This window comes from Vanellus vanellus (genome assembly GCF_965231255.1).
Source record: "Vanellus vanellus genome assembly, chromosome: 20".
NCBI classification, from domain to species: domain Eukaryota; kingdom Metazoa; phylum Chordata; class Aves; order Charadriiformes; family Charadriidae; genus Vanellus; species Vanellus vanellus.
The window spans coordinates 2,662,110-2,683,737 of record NC_138925.1 but is presented as its reverse complement, the minus strand read 5'-3'; the positions used below and the strand labels follow the sequence as shown (position 1 = coordinate 2,683,737).

The following is a 21,628-nucleotide window of genomic DNA, read 5'->3' as shown; positions in this document are numbered from 1 at the left end:
GAGGGCTGGGAGAGAGACTTCTGTCTGTCCGCAGCCCCTCTGTCCTTCCATGGGCTGGGGGGATTGAGCACAAAGGTGGCTTTTTCTTTCTCCTCTCCTGCAGGAAGGGGATGTGGCGGTGCTGAGTTCAGGGCCTGAACAGATGGCTTAGACCATGCCAGACCTTCGCACCGGCACTGGCTGGCGAGGGCAGGGAAGTGACACAAACCAGTTGCTAATTAGTAATTAATCAGTGAACCGTGCTGAAAGCAGGAGGCTGCAGCAGATGATGGGGATGGGGGGGGGGGGGAGTGTTGGACAAACGGATGGTGCCCCCAGGAAGATGCAGATCAGGTGTTTGCAGCCTCCACTGATAAACCAGACCTGGGCTTTGCTGCTCCACATCCTCCTCCTGTCGTTGCTGGACATTTGCCCAAGCAGACGATTTTTAGGAGCTCAGTCTGGGCCCCTTGCACAGGGCTTGGGTTCAAGAGCTGGGAGCTGGTTTGGAGCAAGCACCTCACCTTTCTGCTCCATCCTTGCTCTGGGGTCATGTGTGAGGGTTGTCAGCAGCACAGAAGATGTTTTCCTTCTTTTTGGTGAAGCAAAACCCTGAAAACCACATCTCAGAATAGAAAATGAGTAAATACCCCAAGATTTGGCTCTTCAGATGGAGATACAGCCATTGCACACTGCCTTAGTGGTGGAGGAAAGTGTCGGAGGCGGTTTTGTCCATGTCCAGATTCCCCTGTGGAGGTCTTTTAGTGCTTGGGTAGATATCTGTGAGATATGTGTTAGCCTGCCAGGGTAGAGATAGAAACTTCTGCCTTCCTCACGTCCTGGTGTGATGCCTTTGGAAATATCATATCCATCCATTTTTTTCCCTCTGATTCCAGCGGCTCATTTACAAAGAAGGATGACGACCTTCTGAGGCTGGTTCTTCCTGGTTTGCGGACTCAGGGATGGAGCCTGCAATGGAGGAGAGGGGGATGTATCAGTGACCGGGTACCCTGACACCCCCTGAGCATCCACTCAGACCTTTTTGATGAGTGGTGGGGATGCAGAGCCGCATCCTTCCCCTGCAAAACTTTTCAGGCTAACCTGGAGCCAGCTCAGCTCTTCTTCCGCTCCTCAGCTTTCCGTTCTGCTGACCTTCCCCAAGAGGCAACTTTGCACCTTCCCTGCAGCACGACAAGGAAAAATAAAGCGGAAGGGCTGGTGCCAAGAAAGCAAAAAGAAAAAAAGGCTGTAAAGCAGAAGTGACTGGAGTGCTGAGGTGGCTTTGAGTGTGTCTTGCTGCCAGTTAAGGGGCAGAAGCGCCTAATGCGTTTGGACAGGGCTGGTGACGTTCGTGCTGCTGGTGGCTGTGGGGGCCTCCTCCTACAGCTCTGCCCCGGCCAAAATTAACTTCTCTGGGTCCAGCATTAACTTTACCGGGGAGCTCAGGCAGTTCCTGGTGTTCCCAGCTTTCAGAAGTCCTAGCTGTCAGCCCCAGCCTGGCAGGTGAGGGGTTAGGGAGCAGCCCATGAGCCCCCAAGGCATGAGATGAGGTTTCTAGGTCCCATTTACTGCACCAAGTCAGGGATTCCCCATCTTTCAGGGCTCCTGAGATGCCAAGCCTCATACCCATTGCTCTCCTGCATCTCGGTGGCTGTTTCTGGACTTTTCCCTTGGGATTCAGCGGCCTGAATTTGACCAGGCTTTCTTTGGGGTAGGAGCAGACCACAAAAGTGCCAAGTCCTTCCCCCCCCCGTTGCCTGTAGTTGCTTTATTCTGGAGCCACAAAACCCAAGGATATCTCCGCAGCTGATGCATTTACACAGTCAGTTAATCCAGTCAGTGCTGGACTCAGTGTTAGAGGTCTGCGGTAACAGCCCAGAGTGACATATTTAAGCTAAAAAGGCAGTGACTTCACAGCTCCGCTCTCCTGATCCCGATCTGGGCTTTGCTCCCCACCCGGCTGCTCAATCACAGCGAGGTGCTGTGACTTACTGAGGATGCTGGAAGCAAACAGTGCCCGTTGCTTTCTGCCATCCACCTGGCTCACCCCGAATCATCGCATATCTCATCTCCCTGCATATGCTCGCCCCAAATCTTGGCCCAAAATTCATGTTTATGGAAGCAGCTGCTGGCTGCAGGCTTCTCCCTGCCCGTCCTGGCGGGGAATCGCCCGTCTGCTGCCGTGCTTTACCCATCCAAATAACCCTTGCAAGCAGCTGGATGCTGCAATGCATCTTTTTTTTTTTTTTTTTTTTTTTTTTTTAAGCTTGCTGACCCCTTTTCCGAGCTGGATGCTCTGGGAAGAAGGTGGGGAAAGTGGAAAACTTCCCCCGCTCCATAGTGGAAGCGGAGGACTGGTGGCTCAAAGGACTCGGGATGGCTGCGAACATCTCGTCTTGCGAGGAGCTGGGCTGTTAGGTGGCTCTTTGCGCGTTACTCCTGTTTATTATCTTTAAAGCCAACGTTCCGGAGAGCTATATTTCTTGCCTGATGAGGATTAAGGTATTTGCAGCACCTGGTGATGATAGACCGGCTTAAACAGCCCGGTGCCCTTGCGTTGCTGATGGAAACATCAAGGCAGACAGGCCCCTGCTAATGAGCCACCCTGCCCTAACGAGCTCGTGTTTACAGGCTGGGGAAAGGAAAAAAAAGTCAGAAACTACAGCTGTGCATCAGGAAAACATGATTCTCTTTTATTAAGGGCTGGTTTTATTGCGGGTGCGTTTCCCAGCCATCCCGACCTGCTATTTCAGCCCTCGTCTATCATCCCAAATGAGGAAGGGAGGGGAGGGGAAAAAAAAAAAAACCCAAAACAATTAGCTGGAAACGAAATACTTGTAATGGCTGCATTTTAATTACAAATAAAAAGCTCTCCAAACAGGCCTATCATGCAGAAATAAAAAATTTCGGATGCTTGGCTTGGTGCAGATGCTTTTCTTTGTGCAAATGGCTGTTATGGCTTCATCTCTGTTTATTTGGTTGCACAGAAAAAGGGGGAGAGCAGCTGCGTAGCAACCCGGGAGATCTTCTCGCAGCACATCTGGTGCCAGCGTGGCCGTATCCTCACCTCGACTGGATGTCGGGCTGGGGGCCCCGGGCCGGGGGCCTCTGGGGGTGAAAATTGAGGGGGTTAAAGCTGATGCGGGGAGCAGGAGTCGGGCATCCAAACACCCAGATGGATCACCCTTGCTGCTGGGGACGAGCCCCTGGCAGGGCGCTGGGATTCATCCTGCACAGGCGAGGAGGATAGTAATGAAAATTAAGTGGGGTGAGTAGTCGGGTACCGGAGAGATGCTGCCACTTTGGTGAAGCTGCATCCTTCCGGCAGTAGGTACCAAAAAGTGGGTGCAACAGGCAGGCTGTTCCCCCAGTACTGGTGCTTGTATCCACAGGGTATTGTTTTCCCAGGGCAGTGCGCACAAGGGTGCCCTTCCCAATCCAGGCAAGCCTGGAATTTGAAGCCCATGAAAAAATATTACTGCCTACAGCAGCACAGAGTCAAACCCCCTCAAATTTAACAGGAATCTGGTTTGTAGATGAAGCCGACAGTGCCGATTTGGTGTTTCAGCTGTCCGGGCCTCTCCATGTGTGTTACTTGCCTATATCCGTGGAATTATTTTAATGAGGGAGTGTCAATTAGTGGGTTTGTAGTGCTGGTGTGACGTTGCCAGGCTGGAGGGGAGTGAAGGGCGAGCATCGCCTGTGATCGCGGCTGGGGATGCTGGTGTCTCACGTCTGCGTCCACGTGGAACAGTGCAAGGAGGGAGCAGGGGGACAGGGTACCTGGATGGCAGGGATGGAGGCGGCTGTGTTGGGGCTGGTCACCTGAAGCATCCTCCATCCTCGGTGGTGGCATGGCTGGGGTGGGATCCATGTATAATAAATCCTCCGGGATGATCCGCATCCAAGCGGAGCGGCTGGAAAAGCCGGGCCAGAGGCTTCGCAGCTGCGAATTGATAGCGTGTACCGGGGCTCACAGAAAGTTTCAGCCTCAAATGAAATGCGATTAATTCACTGCAAATTCAACTGACGGAACATCAAGAGGGTTTCCCTTTAACCTTGCTGACTTTTGGATTTTGTGTTCATTTGCTGGCTGGGAATTGGAAAAGAAGAAAAAGGGAGAATACAATTGGGTTTTTTTACCTGGTTTGATGCAAAATTGGACCTGCGGTGAGAAGGATGTGGATGTTTTAGGACTGTTTGTGCCCCTTGGGAGTGAAAACGGTGGTGCTTTGTGATGGAAATGATATTTTGGTAAAGTTTCTTTTTTTTTTTAGGAGGGGAAAAAAAGGAAAAAGAGGCTTTATTGTCACCAAACCAAGCGCAAACCTGTTTCCAGCCTGAGGTTTTTAATTCTCCCTGTGAATATTTTGATTGTTTCTCTACCGCATGCTGTAAAAAAGCCACTTTGCCGGCATTTCCTCTTGCTCTGAGAGAGGGAGGCATAAACCTGGATGCCTCCCACTGAAACCGAGGGGGCTGCGGTGGCATGAAACCGATGTAAACCTTTTTATTGAAGGTTTAAACAGAAAAAAAAACCCCAACAAACAACCAAAAACAAACCGGCAGTGGAGTTGGGAAGCCTCAGCCATGAGCAAAATGACGGATCGAATTTGCGTGTCGCTGAGATTCAGTGAACTGCTATTGTGTTGATTTTTCTAAAGATCTGCAGCCATCAGAGAAATGCAACATAATTGCTGCCCTGTTTATCGACGGCGGGCACCGAAAATCCATCACCGCGGCAAATTAACCCCCTCGCCACTGAAATGCGGCCGAGCTGACGTGTTCCTTCCTCCACTTCTGATGGCTTTTAGCTCTCAAACCGCACTGGGATGTTATTCCCCGCAGCATCCAGTCGCTCTGCTCCTTCCTGATATGGAAGGTATCTCTATTGATTCATAATTATATTAATTTTCTCTTTTTTTTTGGCTTTCCAGCTGCTTTCTCAGCAGCTGTCAGGTATTGAAAGGTATTGCAATAAATGCAATGCCCCTGCCACATCCTCCAGCATCTTCATCCTCTCCCCAGGAGAGGAAGAGGAGAAGAGCTCCCTAAGTGCACGCTGTTGGGAAGGGAAACCCAGGACCTGGCAGAGCTGCCGCAGGCTTGGGTTTTCCATGGGATGGCTGGGATGGAGCCAGTGTCCCCCCTCCTGGGACCCTTCCCGGAGCCTTGCTGGCTCTTGGCATGGGCCCTAAGCCCTTTATCAGCCGTGGCCAGTCTGAGCGCCTTCGAGCTTGGCTGCGTCGCCAGCTGATGCCAAGGCTGGCGCTTCGCCTCCTGCCCGCAGATAAGGCAGGGGAGTGGGATGGAGGGGGGGAAAAATCCTCGGCCCAGAGCTGAGGGCTCGAGGCAGCAGGTATGTGGAGGTGGCATGAAAAGGTCCATGCTGAGCACGCGAAATGCCTGTGGGAGCTGGAGGATTTGGAGGTGATGGAGCTATGGGATTTTCATGTCGGGTGTGATCCCTGGGCTATGACCTGGGTCTGAGCAGCAGCTAGAAGCACAGGACAAGGAGCTTTTCTGCTATAAGCATCACATTAACCTCATGTAGCTTGCCAGCAATTTTTCGCACACCATATTTGTGCTGTGAGCCGTATAGAGGGGCTGCCAGTGCGGCTTAGATACTACCAGTGCCTCCTGACCAGTAATGACATCTTCAAAATCCATCGCTGAAACTATGCTGGACTAAACCTGGTACTTGTGGCAATGGCAGCTGCATCAGGGATCTGGTGGGGTGTCTGGTGGGGTTGGTGGCTCTGGACCAGCCACGAAGGTGGAGGATGCAGCTCACTGCAGGCGCCTGAGTCCCTGAGACCTGTCTGGTTTTATGTCCAGGCTGCTTCTTTTTCGTGGAGCTGGTGCTGGGCACAGCCCTGGGAAACCCCAGCTACCTTTGCAAGCAAAGGGTGGTAGGGAAGGGACTACAGCATCCCCGCAGCATTAACCAGGGACCACAGCATCCCCGCAGCGTTAACCAAGCTGCCTTTTCTGAGCTGTTTTGGAGGGAGACAGCCCCTTACTCAGACTTCTTTTGGCCACCCCATCCCTGCATGGCTGATACGCTTCACTGCTCCCATCTGTCCTGGACCGCTCGCAGGATAGATGGTCCTGGTGCTTGGCTCTGCTGTGCAATAGTGGAAGAGGCTGGATGGTCTTCCTGGCTGCCCGTGCGCGTGGGGGGTCTGCTCCATCTCCTCTTAGCCTGGTGAGGTTGCTTCTGGCATGATGATTTCGGTTAAAGACATCATAAATTCAGCAGAGATTTAGTGAATCAACAACAGCAAGCTGGGAGGACTCTGAGATCCTGAAGTGGAGGGATCAAGGGATAGGCTTCACCTTGGCTTGAGATGGGACACCTGGTTGGGAGATCCCTTGGCCATGGAGCAATCAAGCATCCTATACGGCTGCAGTGCCCGCTGTCTCCTTGGGGTCGGATTCAGGATGACCTCTGTCCTGTCCCTCATCCTTGATGAGGCTTGGTGAGGTGCCTTGTTCCCCCGTGATGGGTTAAGGGGCTTTCAGGGGGCGAGGGCTGCTTTCATGGGCAGGGTTTGGGTGATGCCCATGCAGTGATCCATGAGAGGTACGTTGCCACTTGTTCCCTGAGCAGGGGCTGCAAGCTGGAACTGAACTAAACACTAAATTTAAACACCTGGGGAAAGCAGGCAGGCAGACCTGGCCCTGGCACAAACACTGTGCCGCCTCGCCAGGCCACTTGTTTTGGGGCAAAAAGGCAATTTCTGCCAAAAAAGGAGCTTGGCGTTCAGGAGGTGCGAACTGAGCAAATGATATTGATACGAAGAAACCTGAGCATCACCCAAAATCTTTGCTTTCAGAAAACAGTGATGAACTAAAAGGTTATTTGCCCCAATGGGAACTGAGGTATTTTTGGGGCAGCTGCCCAGCACGGAGTCCGTCATCCCCAAACCACATCCTCACCCTTGTTTTATTTACACATCTTGTTTTATTTAGCTAGATGGTAGCTTCTTGAGAGATAGCATCTCCCTAAGTTGCCTGGGGGCAAGGGGTTTCACCTCAGGCTTGGCACCTCTAAGGGACCTGGGGATATTTTCAATAAGGCAGCTGAGAAGATCCCAGCCTCTGCTTTTGCCTTGAAATCACTGCCCGGTGCCTTGTGGTTTTGGTTGAAAACCAGCTGAAAACCATAAACACCCCTATTCCCCTTCTGCAGCTCAAGGAGTTTTCCCTTCTCCCCCTCTTTGGCTCTTCTGTAAATAAAAATGAGCTTTATTGATTTGATTTCAGTAAAAGAAAAATAATTTGCCTTTGGCCCAAGCTCGCAGGTCACTAAACTCCATCTAGGAGTGTGGTTTTGGTTTTTTTTTTTTTTTCCCTCTTTTATAGTGTTTCTGATCTGTGTTTATGATGCCAGCGCTGACACATCCTGAACTACAGCATGGCTATAACCTCCGGAAAAACTCCCGGCGGGATTGAAATAGTGGCTGGCAAACGTTCCTTCCTCGCTGGAGCTTGTGAATCAAAAACCATCAACGGCTTAAGCAAAGGCTTGTGCCGGGGAGGGAGAACTTATGCCAGAGTCGATGCATATTTTATCACCGCGCTTATTCACTCGCAGCCCTTCTCCCTTCGAACGCTGTGCGGGTTTTAATTAAATAGTCATTGGTGAGGCTGTTATTCTAGCTTGGAAGGCCTCCAAATGGCCGTGTTTTTTCCCCAAAATGATCACAAGGGGATGTGCTCCCATCCCCCCTGTCCTCACCGAGGTTCATCTTCCGCAAATACCACTAATTACGTTTGTCTGGCCGGCCGCCGGCTCTCCGATAGCATCTTTCATTAGCACTGACCTCTCAGCGCTCGCAAGGAGCTGGCTGACGTTCCCGCAGTGGTGCTTTGTGGATCTCGCCAAGAAACGTCCCTTTGGCACCGGGCAAGCAGGTCTGGGTCTTGCAAGCGATGGTGTCTTGTGGAGCCCTGGCTCGTTAATGTCTGCTTGCAAATGAGGTTACGAAGCTTGGGTACAGCTCCCTGTCTACGCAACCCAAAGCTGAGAAAGGCTGAGGTTGACGCCTCTGGGATCTGCTCTACTGCAGAGGTTGCCGGTGGCCGTGCGTGGGTGGTCAGCTTGGATTGGGTGCGGGAGGGGTGAAGAAATGAGTAGGAGAGGACATGGCATCTCTTCTTAGCTTTAAACATCTCATGGATGTTCTCCTGATGGCCACGCAACCCATAGCAGCATAGATGTTGCTGTAGGCAACTCTCCATAGTGTCTGGGAGAAACCATGGCTGGGAGCTGAGAGGTCCCACCTCCTGTATCGGCACCTAGAGATGCTGTGATGGGTCTTTCCCTTCCCTTAGCTTTGAATTCCCACCCAGATCCTCAACCACCAACACGAGTTTGCTTCCGCTCGTCAGGAACAAGATACTTAATTTGTCAGTTGGCTACGCTTAATATTTCTTTCATGTATCGCGTCAGTTTTAAATGCAAAACATGTCTGGATAAGCTCACTTTTTTGCTTTTTGGTTTTTTTTTTTTTTTTCCACCCTGCTGCAGTCGACACATTGAAGGTAGCTGTGTTTAACTAATAAAAAAGATTTTAAAATGCTGGTTTTGCACTTCTTTAATTGACTTCCAATTTCCATTCACATGCAGCCTGGCATATTGCAAAGGAAAAAAGAGTGCCGAGCAAATAAGAAATGCGTCACTTGCTGTTTTTTTACCATAATCAAAAATGTAAAAATTAAGAATCTGAATCAATGTACATTAAACTATGTAATTGCCTAAATAAACGTGGCGGGGGTAGATAATGGGTCTTCCTGATTAGAAGAAAATATCAAATTTAGTGCAAAGGTTATATTCGGTTGCAAAGTAGTGCGGTTTAGCAGTTACACCCTTCTTTTGGGGGATAAACCAAGCAGGGGGGCTCAGAGGGTGGCAGTGGGTCCAGGCACTGGTGGAAGGATGAAGGAGCTGAGAGCATCTTTGGTGGCATCTTTGAGGGAATTATAGGGATGGAAGAATTGCTAGTGGATGATGGAAATTGGTTTTCCCAGCTCTCATGAGCCTGGTGGTGGTTCTATTTTCTCTTCCAGCACCCAGTCCTGGTGGTCCCTGACCTGGTGAGGATCCTGGCTTGCAGCGACTGGTCTTGCAGCAAGGGAAGAGGCTCCCAAGAGCAGGACCCTCCAGGTAAACCCTTATCCCAGAAGGGTTTATTACAGCCTCTTGATATTTATCATTACTTGAACTTGCTCGAGGTGGTTTGTAGCTCCGTGGGACACGCTGCGGAGTTTTACTAGGATGCCCCGTGTGCCTCCCAACCCTTTTCCCTGTAAATTGTGGCTGCTTTGCCAACCCAATCAGCAAAAATAAATAATAACCCAATGTTGCAAGTGGCACTGAAACTGCTCAATGGTCTTATGGTCACCCTGAGAGCTGCAAGCCCACCGTTTGAAGCCACTGCCCATTGGTAGAGACACAGAGGTGGGTATCTGGCAGTGTTGGAAATCAATGGCCAGGATCCGGCGGTGGTGGCAGGAGTCAGAGGGTGACACTGCTGTTGCCACCGCGCCTGCCAGCCCTCCAAAGACTCCTCCCCTGCACTGGCATTTGGGAGCAAAAAAAAATCATCCAGGTCTAAGTATCGGTTTGCATTTGTCCTTTCCCCTTTGCTTTCTCTTAACCGCAGCCAAAAGTCATTTTGCCATCAACCACAGGGTCACCACGTGCTTTTTGCTCCAAACCTGGTTGTCCTTCCCTGCAGAACAAGCAGTGCTCTGGCACGGGATGTCCCCAATGCTTTTAATCTCCAAAATACCTCCCCAGGAGAATTGTGTTAATATTGGAGAGTGCAGGAGCGGGGGGAGAGCTGCCCACCCACAGTCGTTGCTATTCATCGCTCACCGTCACGCTGGGGAATGAGGAAAAGCTGCTGGGATTTGACGTTGCAGCCTGGCAGCAAGGAGTTAAAGGAAAGGTGAAATATTAAGCGGAAGCAAAGAGGCACCCTGAGAAGGGCAGGATCCCAGGAAAGCTTTTCCGGGGATGAAAAAAAAGGCTGTCACTTGGAAGGGCTCCAGCTGCCCGGCTCCCACCCAGCCTGCGTGTCCTCTGCTCCCCAGTGCCCAGCCTGTCGTGGCAGGGATGCCGAAGGGCATGAAACCGGGATGCTGAGGGGGACTAAAGGCTTTTGCAGGTTGCAAAGGGGGTGGGCTGCTCCGGTGAAGCAGCCGATACCTGGGGTTTGCTGGGGGAGAAGTAGAAATGCGTTGGAGCAAGTGTGAGCCCATCTTGTTGAGCTTGCTGCTCTGAGCACCGGCTGTGGAGGTAGCTAAATAACAAAGGATTAAATAATAATGATAATATAGAGGTTTTTTTGACTCATAAGGTTTACCAGCCCAGGCATCGCAGCACAGAGAGATGCTGGGATGCAGGAGGCTGCAGCCCTGGCACACCCTGGTCCTCCTGAGGTAGGAGGAGGTGGCCCCAGGAGTGGTGAAAGAGGCTGGACTGTGGCAGCTTTTAGCATGAGGAGAAGATGCGTCACCCACCCTCCATCAGCAGAAGCAACACGCTACAGCTAATGAGTAAACCTCAATTAATGCAGCCTCCCAAGGTGTCCTAACATGGGTGGATGACACTGACCTTCGTAGGAAGCCCTTGAAGGCAGAATCGCGGGGTCTCCAGGCAGTAGCCGAGAGAAATAATAAATACTTTTGGGAGCACTTTAGGAGAACATTAACTTAAGCTCTCCTAAACCACCTGAGCAGCAAGGCGTAAATAGTGATACTATGGGCTGCTCCAGCACCGTCTCTTATCTTCAAGCGCTTCAAGCGCATCCGTGACTTCATGCTCATGACCTGCTGCCACCAAGGAGGCAGGTACAGGAGGGTTTTGTCTGTCTGGGAGCTGTTTTTGTCTGTCTGGGGCTGACAGATGACGGATGACAAGCCATTTGAGGGGAAGAAAATGCAATTACCCAAAGTAGGCTTTTGGCAGGACACAGAGACGGCAGAGTGAGGTTGGTGAAACCCGGGGAAAAGGGGATGAAAGACCGGCTGCTCACATCCAAGGCCCTGGTTTGCTTTTGGTTGCCTCCTCAGAGACATTGTTTGTGCAGTAATTAGCGATGTAAAACATGCATCAGCCTCTTTGTTCCCATTAGACTTGGCTACGGCTTGAAATGATGAGCAACAGTAGCCCGTGGTTAATTTTACCAAATGTTCGCTTTAATTTCATTTAAGACCAGCTGTCTATAAATCTATAGCGCCTATTTACATCAGGTGCATATAAATATATATATATTGATATATAATCCTGTGCTGAGGAGAAGGAAACAGATAACAAGGCAGTGGTAGGAGCAGTGCACCCTCTGGCCCCCACCCTTCAACCCCGGGATGATGGGTACGGTCAAGCTTGAAGGCTCAACGTTGGCTTGATGCCGATGGGCTGACCTTTAGGTCATACCTCCTTAGCTATCAAACCTGCCTGCTGTGTTCCTCCACCCTAAAATCCCGCGTGTTGCGTGTCCAGGTCAATATTAAACACCCGGTGTGTAAAGTAGCTACTGATTGGGCAGTGCACAGGTGGGAACCTGCAGTGAGACGTGGTTTATTTGTATCCGAGCAAGCACGCCTATGTTTAAATACCTCTAAGCAAACAAGTCCACCCAGCTCCTTCTTTGCTCTTCCTTGTGTCTTAAGGCTGGGTTTACTGGCAGTGTCCAAGGGCAGTTTGTCTCCTTCCTTACTTACGGGGACTGGAAGGATGCCTGCTTAATGGTGGGTATGGTTAACGTTGCCCTGGTAGTGTTGGTCCCATGCTAAGTCGTCTAGTGTGGGCTGGTGACTTCTTCTACCAGCTTTCACCATCATGTCACATCTGAGCCACCACCACTACTGCATGAGACCCTAGCCTGGATCCCTCAAACCTGTGTTTGTGGTGTCCCTCCCTGCGGCAGCACCAGGATGGCCGGGAGAAGGCTGCCGCGGGGCGATGGGAAGGGCTGCAGCTCCTTGGTCCCAAAGCGTGGTGAGATGTGGTCAGCCAGGAAACGTATGTGGAAGTGCCGACCAATGCAGTGGACCAGGCTGCCCACCACGGTGCACTGGAAGCTGGAGAGGTCAGGCATGGCGTAGGTGGCACACTCGTACCATAGCTTGGCCTTGGCGCTGCAGCGGTAGACACCAATGCCCGTGCTGCGGTGAAGGTCAAAGCGGTAGATGAAGCCATTGGTGCTCACCATCTCAGCCGTCCTGTCCTTGCTGCCGCCGGCTGGGCTGACCATCCAGCTGTCTGAGCGGGCGGCATAACGCAGCAGCACGTAGCGCAAGGTGCCCCCCGTCACGTAGATCTCCCCATCGCACACTGTGGCTGTGTGGGCCACAGCGAAGGTGTCGTGGGGCAGGGGTGCGGTGAAGGTCCAGCGGTCCTGCCGGGGGTCGTAGCGCTCCACTGTGTAGAGGCACTCGCCGCCGATGGCGTAGAGATGGCCATCCAAGGCCACGAGCTTGCAGTGCGGCCGTGCTTGGTTCAGGGGGCAGATCTCCCTCCAGATGTTGGTCAGGGGGTCATAGCAGAAGACACGGTTGGAGGGTCTCTGTGTCCGGCCTGTGCCCTCACAGCCAGCCACCACAAAGAGGTAGTTGAACATGCTGCACATGGCGCACCCCCGGGAGACCACCTCTGGTGGCACGTGGCAGAGGTGATGCCAGCAGTCCCTTTCGTCATCGTAGTAGCAGAGGCGGCTGGTGTGGAGGCCGGGCTCCTGCACGTTGACATCTGCCACGGCCACATACATCTTCCCCTTCATCCTCTGCCGCAGGATGAGCTCCCGCTCGCCGGCATTGAGGTGGCTGTAGATGGAGGGTGTCCTCAGCACCTGCAGATAGTTGTCACTCATCACTTTGTAGGCAGCCTCTTGGAGGTCACCAAGCTTCTGCGCCTTGGCTGTGCAGAGGACCTCATAGCAGTTCCCCAGGTCCAGGTGGGTGGGTGGTGGCATTTGGAAGCGGTCAGCACTGGCCGCTAGCCCTGGCCGGGGACTTGCAGGTGGTGTGCTGGCTGGTACCGTGACCCCAAAACCCTCCATGGGCAGCTGGAGGTGGGGGCTGTCGGCGATCTGGAGGATGCTGTCCTTGCGGCCAGGAGACGGTGGCTCAGGGGAGATCTCCAAGCTCTGTGTAGGTGGTGGAACTATGGAGAAAGAGTTGGTGGGATCCCGCATTGCCAAAGTTGGGTCCAGCTCCTGGGTTGCAAAGTTCTGCAGCTCTTCATTGACCTGCTCCAAGCTGCGGCACTGGGATGTTCCTGGAGGGATGTAGGGGAGAGACCTCTTCTTCGACACTGACTCGGAGACGGACTGGACATAGTAGTCATAGACTTTGCCTCTGAGGCCGGGGACTGGCTGCCTGGCCCCGTCCTTCACCTGCCGCTCGGCGATGTAGTTCTCCTCCACCTGGATCTTCGCGACTGAGGAGAAAGAGTAGGTGGTGTCCAACCCCACGTTGCTTGCTGTCATTGTTAGACCCAAGTCCGAGATGACACTGAGGGTCTGGATCGTCCCCCTGTACCCCTCGGCCTCCTGGCTCATGCCTCCGCCAGCCAAATCCTGCTTTGTGCTTTGTGCGTGTCCGTCATCTGCTGTCTGGGCATTAGCAATCCCAGCGGAAAGCCCAGTGTCCTCCTCCCGGCGGCTGCTCGGTGTTTCGGCTGCATCCCAAAGGTCATAAGAGCTCAGCTCGCTTCCTGGCTCACTTCCCTGCTCGCTTCCTGGCTTGCTTGCCAGCTTACATCCCGGCTCGCTTCCTAGCTCGCTTCCCGGCTTGTTTCCTGGCTCATTTCCTGGCTTGCTTCCCGGATCACTTCTTGACTTGCTTCCTGGCTCACTTCCTGGCTCGCTTCCCAGACTGCTTCCCAGCTTGATTCCTGGTTTGATTCCTGGCTTGCTTCCTGACTTACTTTCCAGCTTACTTCCCAGCTTGCTTCCCGGCTTGCTTCCCAGCTCACTTCCCCTCCCGGCCATCCCCACTTTCTCGCCAATCAGCCCTGGATCTGAAACCATCTCCTGTCCTTCCTCCTCCTCCTCCTTCTCCTCACCCCTTGGCAGACTTCGATCCCCCCGGGGAGGTGTGCGCCGTGTTGCGGGGACACTCGCTTGACTGCTCGCTTGTCCAACCCCACCATCCCTCCTCTCCTCCCCAACACACACCCTCCTTCGTCGCAGACCCACCGCCCCTTCCCCATCCCCGTCCCCATCCCCATCCCCATCCCGAGCAGTGTTTTCCCTCTGCTCTCCTCCCGCCTCGGCCGGTGGGATTTTGCCCCCGGCAAGCGAGCGGGACTTATAAAACCTGTACGCCAAAGTCAGGAGGAGCAGAGCGGCGGCGGAGAGGACGAGCTTGCTGGCCAGCTGCATGTCGGACTGCCAGGGCAGGGTTACCCGCTGGGGCATTTTTCCATGCCGGGAATGCAGAGAAGCCGATTAATGATTGCCGAGCGAGCCCGGAGTGTGCGGCTGAAGGTTCGGGGCAAGGTGACTTTGAGCGAGTAAAGCTGGTAGGAGGTTTCCGGAGAAGTTTTGCATGTTTGGGCTGGGCTGGGCTCCCGGGAAAAGGTGCAGCCCAGAGTTGGCGGCACAGAGCCGGCTTTATTAGCCTGGTAAACAGAGAGGCTCAGAGAAAAGCAAAAGGAAGCACAAAGGGAGGAAAAGGATCTCCTCTGAGCAGCCCCATGGTGCTGCCGCCTCGTTTCTTTTGCTGTTTAAAAGGGCTCATGCAATGGAAGGGGAAAATAAGTAGTTTTGTCCAGGAAAGGTGTCTCATCCCTGGGTGCAGGCGTGGGGAAGGGAGGGAGAAGCAGCCCAGTGTCTGGCAGACCTTTGGTCTGATGCCGAGCAGCTGCTCCATGACAGAGGCGGGTGACTAATTTGGTAGCCTTCGTTTGCGGCACACTAGCTAACGAAGGGTGACGGGAAATAGCCCGAAAGCTTCTGGGGGTCTCTTTGGGGCCAGCTTGGAAGCGGCGGGGGAATTAAGAGCTGGTGGGAAAGGAGCTGGGGTCTTTGGGAGGGGGTAAAGTCTGACACCGAAGAGCAAGTAAAGGCAGGAGTGAAACTGCTGCTGGTGACCACTCTGTTCAGAGAGCTGCATCCCTGTGCACAGGGAGAGGGATGAGCTAAAGTGAACAAAAGCATTGGGACTGGGAATAAATTTGGGATGGAAAGGGATGGGAAAGGTGCAAGTCATCGTTTTGAAGCGACGTGCTGCTGCGTGTGGGTTGTCCGTGGGGACTGGAGTCGCTGTGGAGAAACTGAGGCACGGAGGATGCCAGACAGTGTCGTGTTTGCTTCTTTCTCCCCTTGGAAAGATGTTGGTGATGTGGCTGGTTCTGATCTGAATTTCAAAGATTTAAGGGAACTGTCATCCTCATCGTCCCCCCGAGGCAGCTGGGTCCCCATGCCTAGACCACAGCGCAGGGGGGGGGGGGGTTGGAAAGGAGGGGGCCTGGGGAATGGCATCCCTCTGCAACTGCCGCTAAGTGAGCTGAATTCAAAGGGATAAAATTAATTTCCTTTTCCCCGAGGGGAATGTCTCGCATGCTGAGAGATGCATAAAGAAACGAGGCCCTGAGAGGCAGCAAAGAAACAGCCAAAATGTGGGTGGGGGTGGGCAGCTGCTCCTGTTTGCATGCAGGGACTCGCTCCTCGCTAGCTTGGTCCTGATCCCATGGGATTTGCTGGTGAAATGAGCCCAGGGGATGCAAAAACAACTCCTTGTATGAGGTGTGGGTGTGATGGGTCCTGACTGCATGGGCTGGTGCGGTGGGATGAGGTCTTGCCGTGGGTTTTTAATGGGTGGTGAGTGCTCGTGAGCTCATGCCCAGAGTCTGCAGCCTCCCAAACCGCATCCCGTGCAGCTGCTGATCTTCACCAGCATGAGATCAGGCACTGCCTTCTGCGACGGGGAGGAGCATCAGGACTTCTTTGGGGCACGTTTCCCCACCGTCACCGCCATCTGCAAGCACTGAGGTGACCTCCCTACCAATGCTGAGATGCTGCTTTTCACCTGAGGGTGTCACACTGGGACATGGTGGTGCCAAAGGAGATGGGGGTGGTTGTATATGTGCCACTAGACTTGCCATGGATGCTTGTGAGGTGGAGGACCACGTGCTAAGCGGTGTAATATTCATACATATATAGAAAGAGAATGGCTCGGCAGTTGGAGACACCTGTGCACATCCCTGCTGTGAATGGGGAGAGCCCACCAGCGGCTTTTAGGGGGTTGTTTGGGAGGTTGTCACCTTGTATGGGTGCAAGCAAGGAAGAGGCTGGAGGAATGAGGATGTTTAGATTAAGAGCTGGACTGATGCATCCTGCTTGGTTGCAACTTGAGCTTGGAGCAGGGGCCAAAGCATCACCAGCCAAATCCCACCCAGCCGCTCCCCTCCATCCTCTTTGGCATGGGGACTCAAAGATCCATTGCTGGGCTGGGGGTGGGGAGGCTTGGTCTGCCCAAAACCTCAGGGAAGGCATATTCTGCCTGTCTGCAAATGTGGAGTGTCCTGAACTGGGGCACCGGGGATGTGCATGGAGGCTGGGCATGTGTTCTGGGGCTCAGCTCGTTGGCAAAGGTTCTGGCCACCTACGTGTGGCCATGACCCTGGGTTTCTTCATCTCTCACTGCTGCGGTTTTTAACCTGCAGGTAGATCTGCAAAGATCCTTGCGTCCGTGAGCTGGGAAGTATGAATTATGCATGCGCTTGGTGGCCCTGTGAACTTGGCCACGGCAGTGACTGTGCCCGGTAACGAGGTGGAGGGAAGCAGGGGAAGCACTGAGCAAAGCCCACCGCTGCTCCCGCCGGCATTCCCAGCCTTGTCAAGCCTGAGCATCCCTCGTTTTGTAATCCCCATCTTAACATCCCAAAGGGCTGGGGGCTTGGATGAGCCAGGCTGAGCGCGGTTATCCTCCTCATTGGTGGGTTTTTATGGACCTTGGGAGGGTGAGACAGGGAGCGCAGGGGGAGGCGAGGGGGTTTTCGGTGGGCAGCATGCTCTTGGTGCTGTTGCCGTCACAAATAGTGGGATGGGAAGGACCAGACCTCAACCACTGAGCTTTAGCTGGGGGGGGCTATGTGGGGAAGGAGGAGCCCCACAGCAAAAATGCAGGTCCGCCGTAGAAACGTATATTTATCTATGCCTTGCGGTAAGGAGGATGAGCGGCAGCGTAGGGGAGCAGGGGATGCGGCCGTGGCGTCTCCGAGCAGCGGTGACGTCTCGGCACTTGTGACTCTAATTGAATGTAATTGCCTCCTCCAAATTTTGCTAAAACCTTTTCAAAGTCCCCTGAAATTAGGGAACATCGATAACGCCGCTCCTTGGGGTTTTCAGCTCGCGTCATCCCTAAGAAGCGCGATTAATTTTTTACAAGCTAATCATATCTCTTAGGCAGGTTGTCAGCCGCGGATCTGTCATCTCTCATCAATAATGAAACAACCTGAGCAGCTCTTTCCCCTTCCAGCCTTCTGCATTATTCACTGCCAGGTCCTCAAACAACGGGGGTGTGTGTGGCGGGGGGGGGACGACCCAGGGATTTAATTGATGTCCTTAGTAATTACCTGTAGGAAGGTGGATGGGGATGGGGAAGCAGGGCTGGTAGGTGAAGGATGAAAGGAGGCAGAAGGTGAAGGCATGGTCCAGCACGTCATGGGAGGTTTTCTTTGGATCACTACTTTGGTGAGGTGGCATCTCTTCATGTCCCGTGGCACCTTGGGGGTACTTTGGGAAAGCAGGCAGCATCTCTGTCCAAAATGAGGAGTGATGCCTTTGTCCCCTCGGTCATTGCTTTGGCTGTGCTGGTGCTGAGAAGGTCCCATCCTATAGCCTGATCCATCACCATGGGAAAAGAGCTAAGCATCCCAAATGCAGAAAGAGGGGTGGATTCGGTATGCAGGACCTCCGAGCCCATCGGTCCTCTCCCAGCCGCTGGATGGGGAGGTAACGTCATTCTTGAGATGGAACCAAGCTGAGCTGGTTGATGGTGGCACTGCCTCTCTAATGCTCCTCATGTCCATGGTTCCGGGCTAAAAATCACCACATTTGCATTTAAATGGAGGTTTGGGAGTCTGTAAATCCCCATTTTTCAAAGCGAGAAGGCCTAATGGTTGTTTAATCACATTGGGATGAGGCCCCTGGAGCACCTCCAATCCAGCAAGGAGGGCGAGAAGCACCCACGCTTTGGTGGTGGGAGCTCTCCTGCCTGCTTGGAGAGCATAAGGGTAAACCAAATCAGGCAGATTTCCCTAAAAAATAAAGGTTCCCTTAAAAGATGAAGATTCATCTAAAAAATGAAGGTTCCTTCTCGCCCAGGGAGGTGCAATGGGCTGGAGCAGTGACAGCGGTTGGGGAGGGAGCAGGGGTTCGGGCAGCTGGTCCGAAGGGATACAGATGCTCGGATGCTGTTGCTCCGGGATGAAAGCAGAACCACTGAACCTCCTATATCCCAGTCAGCCCCAGTCTGTCCCTGCATTGCTGCCAGCCCAAATTATTGCGTATGGAAAGAAACTCCTGAGCTGCTGTGTGTTTGTTCAGCTCCTTTGAGACCAGGAAATCGCTCGCAGCGAGGTTGGCAATGGAGCATGGTAGGGACTGAATCTGCTTAATAATAATTAATCATAATAGTAATAATAATGCTTAGCACTCGTACGGGGCTTTGCAAAGATGAAGCGCCACATGGCTGCTGGCTAATCCTCTAGGATTAAGAGTTCCTGGAGGAAAAGGCAGGGGAGAGCCCTGTCCTCGGGCTCCTCTCTCCCCATATCCACTCCCCAGGGATCCCGGCCCGGGGCTGGATGCTCTCAGGGCACCACAGGGAGGGAAAACAGCCGGGCAAACCACCAGCATCCCCCAGCACTGGGCGGGATTGAGGCAAACCCACCTGTTTTTTGCAAAGAGCTATCCTGCAGCAGGATTAATGCTGTACCGGGATATGCCCGGCGGCACAGGGTACCTTAGGAATGGCCAGGATCTGGCCATGCTGCACCTTTATCTGTTTCCATGGTGACAATTAGCCAAGAGGGATGGGGAGGGTGGCATGGACCAAACGTGGGTGCAGTGCTTGAAACTCGGCTGGTGCCTCCGTGCTGGCGCTGCCCGACGGGATGCGTGCTGCCCACTCATGTGCGAGCGCTGACATTTGGGGTCGGGAGCCGTCTGTCACTAGAGATTGACTGTCCAGCCTGGGACAAGTGTCGCGCATGGCACCCGTCTTCCAGCAAAGCTGATTTGCCCCAACTAAGGTCCTGGGGTATAAGGCCAGTGATCCGCGGCTTTTGGGCTCCCAGTGTCGTCGTCCATGTGTAGGACTCGTCCCCAACGGCTCTCACGCCGGGGACATGTGCGGTCCCTACCCTGGGGAGCTGAGACCTGGAGCAACTCGGTGCAGTGGGAATACTGTAAATAGATTTTTGCAGGGGAAATCTGGCCCTTGCATAATAGACACTCTCCCCTCCCCCCAAGACCTTGCAAAGCCTGTGGGTACCCCAAAATGGTTCTGGCTACCCCAGCGCAAGGCAAAACATTAAGCACAGCCTTCTACCAGGGGAGTTTTTTCTTTTTCCTTTTAATTAAATTGTCTGAGGAAGCCAAGACACAGACAGAAAGAGACCGAGACTGTAAATAGTATAGAAAAAAAAAAAAAAAGAGAGCAAGAGAACCGATTGACGGAGGTGTAAATGCCAGGTGGAGCCGTACGGAGGAGGAGGAGGAGGAGGAAGAGGCAGGTGAAGCTTCACGTTAGCTCCAGGATCACTGTTAGGGTGAGCGCCAAAACTAGTCTGAAGCCGCAGTGGCTGGTAGAACCTAGGCAGGAGAAGAAAAGGGATAGATTTTAGGGAGCCGTGTTTTGCCGCTTGCGTTTGAACTAGGATGGGGTCACTACAATTTTTTTGGAGGGGATCCCGCCCCCAAACTTGCTATGGAGCTCGTGCGGGGTGGGCAGCAGGTCAGGTGCAGGGAGCAGCATCCACAAGGACATCCCTGCTGCCAAGGGCTTGGGGCAACGCAAGGAAAGATGCTCAAGGGCTTGGGGTGATGCAAAGAGATGTTCAAGGGCTTGGGGTGATGCAAGGAGAGATGCTCTCTGCATGGTCCTTCCCTCCCTGGGACGGGTTTGGGTTGAAATACCGGTGCCACCACTACTCACCGTTGGAGTCCTCTGTTCCTCTGGGAATATTTGGGTTTTCTAATGGGGAAGAAATAACAGAGAGACAGTTTTATTGGGGGGGAGATGAGTGAGGATTTATGGAGGGAGGGGTGGCCCCCCCACGGTGCCACCGTACCAAAAACGATGAGCCGGGTGTGGGTGTCGGTGGAGCCCAGGGGGTTCTGGGCGGTGCAGCGGTACATGGAGCCATTGAGCTCAGCCGGCACCCGCTCCAGCACCAGCTCCTTGCCATCGTGCTCGGCGCTGCCATCGAGGAGCCGGCTCCCCACCCGGGTCCAGGTGAAGAGGGGTTCGGGGAAGACTTCATTCTGTAGGGAGATGAGGGGCTGTCAGATGGGTGTAGGAGGTGAGCAAACCCCATCTCACAACTGGAGCAAGGATGGGGTACAACCCAAATGCTGAGGGGTGCACCAATGTAGGGACCACGATATGCAACCCAAGGCCACCAAGCCAACCCCATAAAGTGCTGGTTTGGATGCAAGGTTGTCTATTGGCACGGCATCGCCCCACAGCAATGGGGATGGATGGGGATGCTGACCTGGAAGCCCTGCACCAAGATCCGCACAGTGTCTCCAACACGGGCTCTCGTCGGGGTCATCGTGATCTTTGGGCCCTTGGGAGCAACTGCAAGGGAAGGGGACAAGAAGGGACATCAGCCAAGCAAGGGGTTCCTGGAGCTGGTGGGTGCCCTTGGCCGGGGTTAATGATGGTTTGATGAACAATCATGGCAAGGGGGTGGCAGTGTGTGCCAGCCGATGGGGCTGATGGCTGAGTGATTGATGGACAAGCTGACGGACGTCCAAATGACTGATAGACAGGTAGGCAAGGATCCTACAGGTGGATGAACGGGAAGATTGATGGGTGACTGTAATGGGATGCATTGGTGGTGAAGAACATATTTCCTAATGAAGCCCCTCTCTGCTCAGAAACAGGGGTCAAGAGAGGTCAGGCTGGTTCGAAGCCATGGAGATGGACACCTCAGAAAAGCAGCCCCAGGACAAGGTGGCCTCGGTGAGTCACACACAAGCGCTGTTGGCATGGGAGACAGCCACAAAGACTTGCTACCACAAAATGCCAAGCACAGCCCTGTAAAGAGGAGGGGGCCCCTTTTCCCACACCAGACCTGGGGTGCCCTTGCCTGGTGCATTGCGGGGAGAAGCAGTGATGCAACCAGCCATGGTGGGATGACACGACATCGGGTCTGCTCTTTGCTCCCAGCTGGGTCAGGGTTGTGTGGATGTTCCTCTGAGGCCATGGGTGGGATGGGACAACCCCAGGAGGTGCCTAGGCTTGGCATGGAAGGAGCCTTTGCAGCTTGAAGGGGAAAAATGAGCAGGAAGGGGGTTGCTCTTTGCTGAAAGTGAGTGTCTCATCCAAGTGCCGCTGTGGATGGGACAGGATGACTTTGGCCACCACCACAGTGTGACACAAAGGGACAAAGAGCCAC

At 53.5% G+C, this 21,628-nt stretch overlaps 2 protein-coding genes across 3 annotated transcripts in view; both read right to left on the bottom strand.

Annotated features, from left to right (window-relative positions):
- Positions 1-11,885: 11,885 nt before the first annotated feature.
- Positions 11,886-14,414, bottom strand: KLHDC7A (kelch domain containing 7A; the record flags this gene model as incomplete). Its single annotated transcript, XM_082493494.1, has 2 exons — positions 11,886-13,607; positions 14,265-14,414. 2 exons carry the CDS (start codon positions 14,412-14,414, stop codon positions 11,886-11,888), a joined length of 1,872 nt encoding a protein of 623 aa, XP_082349620.1.
- A 5,332-nt stretch (positions 14,415-19,746) lies between these two features.
- Positions 19,747-21,628, bottom strand: part of IGSF21 (immunoglobin superfamily member 21) — a gene marked incomplete at both ends in the record, with an annotated part of 44,253 nt that continues 42,371 nt past the window's right edge. The window contains 4 exons of one of the 2 annotated variants that reach the window (XM_082493613.1): positions 19,747-19,817; positions 20,161-20,199; positions 20,297-20,489; positions 20,720-20,805. In XM_082493613.1, the coding sequence (XP_082349739.1) occupies positions 19,747-19,817; positions 20,161-20,199; positions 20,297-20,489; positions 20,720-20,805 (389 nt within the window). Of the gene's footprint in view, positions 19,818-20,153; positions 20,200-20,296; positions 20,490-20,719; positions 20,806-21,628 lie in introns of both variants that reach the window. The other variant, XM_082493614.1, reaches the window with a different exon arrangement.